Source organism: Trypanosoma cruzi, genomic scaffold (assembly GCF_000209065.1).
Source record: "Trypanosoma cruzi strain CL Brener 1047053516851 genomic scaffold, whole genome shotgun sequence".
Lineage (NCBI taxonomy): Eukaryota > Euglenozoa > Kinetoplastea > Trypanosomatida > Trypanosomatidae > Trypanosoma > Trypanosoma cruzi.
The window spans coordinates 848,073-854,813 of NW_001849577.1; the positions used below are offsets into that span (position 1 = coordinate 848,073).

The following is a 6,741-nucleotide window of genomic DNA, read 5'->3' on the forward strand; positions in this document are numbered from 1 at the left end:
ATTAGTGGCGGGGTGGCACCGCACCCATGCCGTGTGGTTGATTTTTGTTCCACAATGCACGGTGATAGGGATATGCGGTGACAACTTCCTCCAGTGGAGCGGCACGAGCAGCACGGGGAGCGAAACGGAGGAGTGGTGGCTGCGTGCTTCCAATTGATACGTGAATGGCGAGTGCAGTATGAAAGGCAGCGTCACGGCACTCTTTTGCCATGCACACCACAAATATTTTCCATAAAGCTTGCAAATTGTATTCTTTTCTGTTGTGTGTGGGATTACCGTGATGCATCGCTGTTGTGGCGTGTATGATTTGTGGTCCCTGCGTGTGGCCGCTTCTGCACCGAATTCTCCTCCCACTTTTGTGTGTTTGTGTCAGTGGCGATGTGTCCCTGTCCTCTCGCAGAGTGTGTGAGGGATGACGGCGGTGCCACACGGGTGCGGGACCGTGGCGAGCGGAATGCGTGGGCGAACCCTCCGTGCGCACCACGTTGTTTTTGTTTGCTCTGTCCAACACTGTGCTGGGTGGATGGCATCCAAATATCGTTTTGGTGGTCCTCGTGCATGTGGTGTGCATCGAATACTGTGCCGTCACACTGTGTGGGTGAGTCTCTTGTTGTGGCTGCGAGTCATGACTGTGTTGTATTTCTTTTTCTCATTCCCCTTTTTTGTTTGGTGGCTATTGTTTAGATCCAACTCTAACTAAGAAAGCAAGGAGAAACAATGTCTGGAGGGCCGGAGAGTGTACAAGGCGGCAATGTGGAGAGTCAATCATCCAATCTCTCGCAGGGAGTTCGGAGGAGAACGAGGTCGGAATTTGAGGGTGAAACAGATTACTCCTCTGCGACTCGCAGAAGATTGGAGGAAATACATCGACCGCAGTGGACCATGAGCAGCAGCGTAGAGGACATTCTGCTGGAAGGAAGCACTAACAGGACCGACATGAAGCTGAATGAATTCCTTCGGAGCAAATTGGGCGGCACGGCGGCTGTTGGTGAAGACTACAATGTGACGATGGAGGCGTTTGTTCAGGAGCCGGATGCTTACGTAAAAGACCAGCAGCTTCTTGAAGAGATTCTTAACTTAACTGCGTACCAAACGCTGAAAATATTATTGGAGGCTATTAATAAGCTTCATCACGAGGGTGTGTTCTTTCTCGATCAATGGAGGGACTATGAAGGAAAGGATACGGTCACTCCTGTTGCAAGGAGAAAACTAAACAGAGTTCTCACTCAGGTACTGACAGAAAAACGCCGGGAGGCGGAAGAAAGGGCAAGGCGGGACGAGCAACAAATAATGTTTAACTTAACTCTCAGCATTGAAGATGTGCTTTTTCAAGGAAGAGTTCGAGTCATGGAAATAAAGCTGAATGATTTTCTTACGATGAAATTTGACGGCAGAGGCATTTTGCGCGCCAATCGGAATGTCTTACTGAGGGATTTCTTTGGTGATCCCACGAGGTATATCCGCGATGCGGGAGTATTGAACGAAATACAGGCATCATATGCTTATGCGGAGATGGAGGGGGCTGTGAGGGATGAAATGGGTTTGAAAGAAGATGTACGGAGGCTTCACCACGAGAATGGTGTGCTTTCTCTCGAGCAATGGAGGGACTATGAAGGAAAGGATACGGTCACCCAACTTGCAAGGGAAAAACTAAACAGAGTTCTCACTCAGGTACTGACAGAAGAACGCCGGGAGGCGGAAGAAAGGGCAAGGCGGGACGAGCAACAAATAATGTTTAACTTAGCTCTCAGCATTGAAGATGTGCTTTTTCAAGGAAGAGTTCGAGTCATGGAAATAAAGCTGAATGATTTTCTTACGATGAAATTTGACGGCAGAGGCATTTTGCGCGCCAATCGGAATGTCTTACTGAGGGATTTCTTTGGTGATCCCACGAGGTATATCCGCGATGCGGGAGTATTGAACGAAATACAGGCATCATATGCTTATGCGGAGATGGAGGGGGCTGTGAGGGATGAAATGGATTTGAAAGAAGTTGTACGCAGGCTTCATCACGAGGGTGTGTACTCTCTCGAGCAATGGAGGGACTATGAAGGAAAGGATACGGTCACCCAACTTGCAAGGGAAAAACTAAACAGAGTTCTCACTCAGGTACTGACAGAAGAACGCCGGGAGGCGGAAGAAAGGGCAAGGCGGGACGAGCAACAAATAATGTTTAACTTAGCTCTCAGCATTGAAGATGTGCTTTTTCAAGGAAGAGTTCGAGTCATGGAAATAAAGCTGAATGATTTTCTTACGATGAAATTTGACGGCAGGGGCGTTGTGGACACCAATCGGAGTGTTTTGCTGAAGGAGTTTTTCAGGGATCCCACGAGTTATATCCGCGATGCGGGAGTATTGAACGAAATACAGGCATCATATGCTTATGCGGAGATGGAGGGGGCTGTGAGGGATGAAATGGGTTTGAAAGAAGATGTACGGAGGCTTCATCACGAGAATGGTGTGCTTTCTCTCGAGCAATGGAGGGACTATGAAGGAAAGGATACGGTCACCCAACTTGCAAGGGAAAAACTAAACAGAGTTCTCACTCAGGTACTGACAGAAGAACGCCGGGAGGCGGAAGAAAGGGCAAGGCGGGACGAGCAACAAATAATGTTTAACTTAGCTCTCAGCATTGAAGATGTGCTTTTTCAAGGAAGAGTTCGAGTCATGGAAATAAAGCTGAATGATTTTCTTACGATGGAATTTGACGGCAGGGGCGTTGTGGACACCAATCGGAGTGTTTTGCTGAAGGAGTTTTTCAGGGATCCCACGAGTTATATCCGCGATGCGGGAGTATTGAACGAAATACAGGCATCATATGCTTATGCGGAGATGGAGGGGGCTGTGAGGGATGAAATGGGTTTGAAAGAAGATGTACGGAGGCTTCATCACGAGAATGGTGTGCTTTCTCTCGAGCAATGGAGGGACTATGAAGGAAAGGATACGGTCACTCCTCTTGCAAAGGGAAAACTAAACAGAGTTCTCACTCAGGTACTGACAGAAGAACGCCGGGAGGCGGAAGAAAGGGCAAGGCGGGACCAGCAACAAATAATGTTTAACTTAACTCTCAGCATTGAAGATGTGCTTTTTCAAGGAAGAGCTCGAGTCATGGAAATAAAGCTGAATGATTTTCTTACGATGAAATTTGACGGCAGGGGCGTTGTGGACACCAATCGGAGTGTTTTGCTGAAGGAGTTTTTCAGGGATCCCACGAGGTATATCCGCGATGCGGGAGTATTGAACGAAATACAGGCATCAGATGCTTATTTGAGGGCCGTGAAGGCTGTACGGGAGGAAATGGATATGGAAGAAGATTTAACAAAGCTCCACTATAATCATTTAAGCACTCTATTTGGGTGGTCATTAGCTACTGCGGAGATAAGAGCAAGTGTTCATGAAATCACTAAAAGTTTTTTGGATCCAGCCCTTGAGGAGGCGAGGAAACCAACGACGACGATTGCACCGATAAAAATGGAGGGATTGTACGAGTCTGTGTACAATGCGAGTTGGCATCATGTGGTGGAAGTTCCTGGCGGCGAGGGGACGCAAACGGGAATAGGAATGTATGTGAGGGAGGGGAAACCACCGCAGTCATGGACGTACACGGCAGTTGGCAATACCCTCGAAAAGGATGACAGTTTGGAACAGTCCGGTGCAGCGCGTCCCAGGCTGATGGTGCTCACCTCGGACGATGGATGGCCGTACACGATGAATGGGCCGCATAGGGCTGGTATTGACTTGTGTGTTAACTGTGAGGTGGAGCGAGTGTGGCAGATCGTCAAGCGCGGTCTAAGCAAGTGGTTCAACAATTTTCATTTGACTCTCAATCCTTCACCCGTGCCGCATCTGTTGGTTGGGACGCCCGGGATTGGGAAGTCGATGAATGCCGGCTCGTACCTCCTCTACCAGCTGCTGCACTACGATATCAAGAAACTCCAAGTGGTCGTCCACTGTTTTGGAGATACCGCGTACGTGTTTGACAAGACCATCCAGACGGTGACAAAATACATGGGTAATAAAACATCCAAGAGTGTTTTGGGTGGTTTGTGGCAGCGTGGGATGAAAGGGTATATTATTTACGATGTGGCAAAGAAAGGAACACCGCCCGACACAGATATTGCGCCCTGTAAGGGATGGGGCATGATTGTGGTGTCATCGCCAAACCTGGACAACTTCAGCGAATGGGAGAAACAAAGTGAATCCGTACAAATCGTAATGAATTGTCCTGAGAAAGACGATGTAAAGGCGATGTGCGTTTGGATGAAGCACAATCGGCAGCTTCCGGAGGAAGAAGCGGACTACTGGAAAAAGGTGGAAGTTCGAATGGATAATTTGGGACCGCTTCTTCGCTACGTCTTTGATCAGAGCAAATACAAATCTCGGCTTGACTCGTGCGAAAGTATAGTTGATGAAATGACCTTGCCGGATACCAACTATTACTCTGTTTTGGGGACTGGTAAAATGTGTGATGGTAGCCACGTCTCTCACAAACTTGTAAAGGTCGTACGAGTACGAGGAAATGGGCATTCCGAATTGCCTTTAAATGCACTGATTTCTTCTCACCTTGCAGAATTAACGTTATGCAAGTTGGCAGAGTTAATGGTGCCGAATGATTTTAATTTACTTATATTGGCTATCAAGGACGACCTCATATCAAAAGCCCTTGAAGATCATTCCTTGTTTGCATTTTTAAGTGCGGCCTTTGTAAATGCAATAATACCGAAACTCACGGAGCTGAAAGTAGAAAAAAATGCTCCACCACACCGCTGTGCGTTGAGAGTGTATCCACATGAGCGCCCTCTCAAGCCCTGTCTTTTAGAGTGCCTGGAAAATTTAAAAAAGAAGATTAATATAGAGTGTCGGGTGCTGTACAAACCGGAGGCTAAAAACTTTCCACTGGTAGACGGCTTTTTCTTTGTTGATTCGCCGCGGAAGACGCTGGTTGGGCTGCAGATGATGACGGCGGGTGGGCACCACACCACCGCCAGCACCGTGAGGCAGTTCAATGAGCGTATGGCGGAATATTTTAATGGTTGGAAGAAATTTTCCCAAGACATGTTGTGGGATATTATTTATATACAGCACGCAGACAGCACGCCGATGAATGACTGGCAGAGATGTGGTCCCGTCAATAACAATAATTTGAGCGACGATGAAAAAAAGATTGTGGCGTTCTGGAGGGAAAAGGTACACCAGTATCAAGTTTCTGTATCATCCGGAGACTTTTGAAGAGAAGAAGATCTCCCAAGTACGGAAGAAAAGCAAACAAACAAACAAACAAACAAACAAACAAAAAAAAAAAAAAAACAGATTAGGAAATGAAAAGTGAAAGAGAGATTTTGATTTGCGGTAAATTTTTTTTTTTTTGAAATATATATATTTAGACACTTGTGTGTGCATACGTTGCAGGTGCACCACCATCAGGCGGCAGCACGGCACAAAAGTGTTAAGAATGTTCAACGCGAGTGATGATAGCAGTGACAGAAGAAATTAAGTGGGGAAAGGGAAATTTATATTTCTGGTGAAAAACATATTTCGAGTTGTTTGATACATGTGAATGTTTGTTTTTTTATACGACACCGGTGCACCATCCGCTTTGGGAGTAAGGCGCACAGATGCCAAAAAATTACAACGCGATGTTTTTACACAAGGACAGAAAAACAAATCAGGGATGCCAGAGGCATTTTAATTAATGGTACTAAAATATTGAAGAATTTATATTTATGTGAATGCTTTTTCGTTTGTATACAAGTCGTAATAAGAGAACTGCTCTGTTATTAAGGAATTACTGTCTTTAGCTGTATCGTAATGTTAATACATTTTCTCTTTCATTCTATTTTGTTCTAGGACCCATCATTAAGTGAAGCATCTTAAAGGGATGGACGAAGGGTAGGTTCTATTGAGGAAACAATGCACTCCGTATGACCGCATGGAGTGAGGCGCCGCGTCATGGATGGATGAGGAATCGCTTCCGCGTGTGGCTCTTTGAGAGCTCACTTTGTGTGCGTTGTGTGCCGGCAGCGGGCTGTGGCCGTATCCCGTTGTCCGTGGGATTGAACCGGAGGCGGTGGCGGTGTGTCTCTTCTTGTCCGTTTTGGTTGATTGCTGGCGGTGTGTGCGTTTGTTGTGTGGAGGCCGTCTCGCAGTTTATGCACACAGTGAGCAACAACTGCTGTGAAAGGCCGCGTCTTCTTAGTATGGACTTATTGACTTTAAGCAGTGTGTTTGACCATGTTTTTCGTTATGTGCATGAGTGCTGGGCGTGTTTTACCGGAGCGTTGGGTGCGACCATCTGCCATGGCCAATTTGTATGGTTGAGCGCGCGTGCGGGTTAGGGTTAGGGTTAGGGTTAGGGTTAGGGTTAGGGTTAGGGTTAGGGTTAGGGTTAGGGTTAGGGTTAGGGTTAGGGTTAGGGTTAGGGTTAGGGTTAGGGTTAGGGTTAGGGTTAGGGTTAGGGTTAGGGTTAGGGTTAGGGTTAGGGTTAGGGTTAGGGTTAGGGTTAGGGTTAGGGTTAGGGTTAGGGTTAGGGTTAGGGTTAGGGTTAGGGTTAGGGTTAGGGTTAGGGTTAGGGTTAGGGTTAGGGTTAGGGTTAGGGTTAGGGTTAGGGTTAGGGTTAGGGTTAGGGTTAGGGTTAGGGTTAGGGTTAGGGTTAGGGTTAGGGTTAGGGTTAGGGTTAGGGTTAGGGTTAGGGTTAGGGTTAGGGTTAGGGTTAGGGTTAGGGTTAGGGTTAGGGTTAGGGTT

General features: G+C 47.0%; 1 protein-coding gene across 1 annotated transcript, besides 7 other annotated features; it reads left to right on the top strand.

Annotated features, from left to right (window-relative positions):
- Positions 1–1,511: a sequence feature (heterozygous, Esmeraldo-like haplotype).
- Positions 718–5,229, top strand: Tc00.1047053508473.10 (retrotransposon hot spot (RHS) protein, putative; the record flags this gene model as incomplete). Its single annotated transcript, XM_799725.1, has 1 exon — positions 718–5,229. The coding sequence occupies one exon, from the start codon at positions 718–720 to the stop codon at positions 5,227–5,229; it is 4,512 nt and encodes a 1,503-aa protein (XP_804818.1).
- Positions 1,512–6,741: a sequence feature (areas not merged during assembly with more than two copies in the genome that could not be assigned to a particular haplotype).
- Positions 5,260–5,306: a microsatellite.
- Positions 5,351–5,383: a sequence feature (AT_rich).
- Positions 6,144–6,331: a repeat region.
- Positions 6,329–6,741: a repeat region.
- Positions 6,332–6,741: a microsatellite.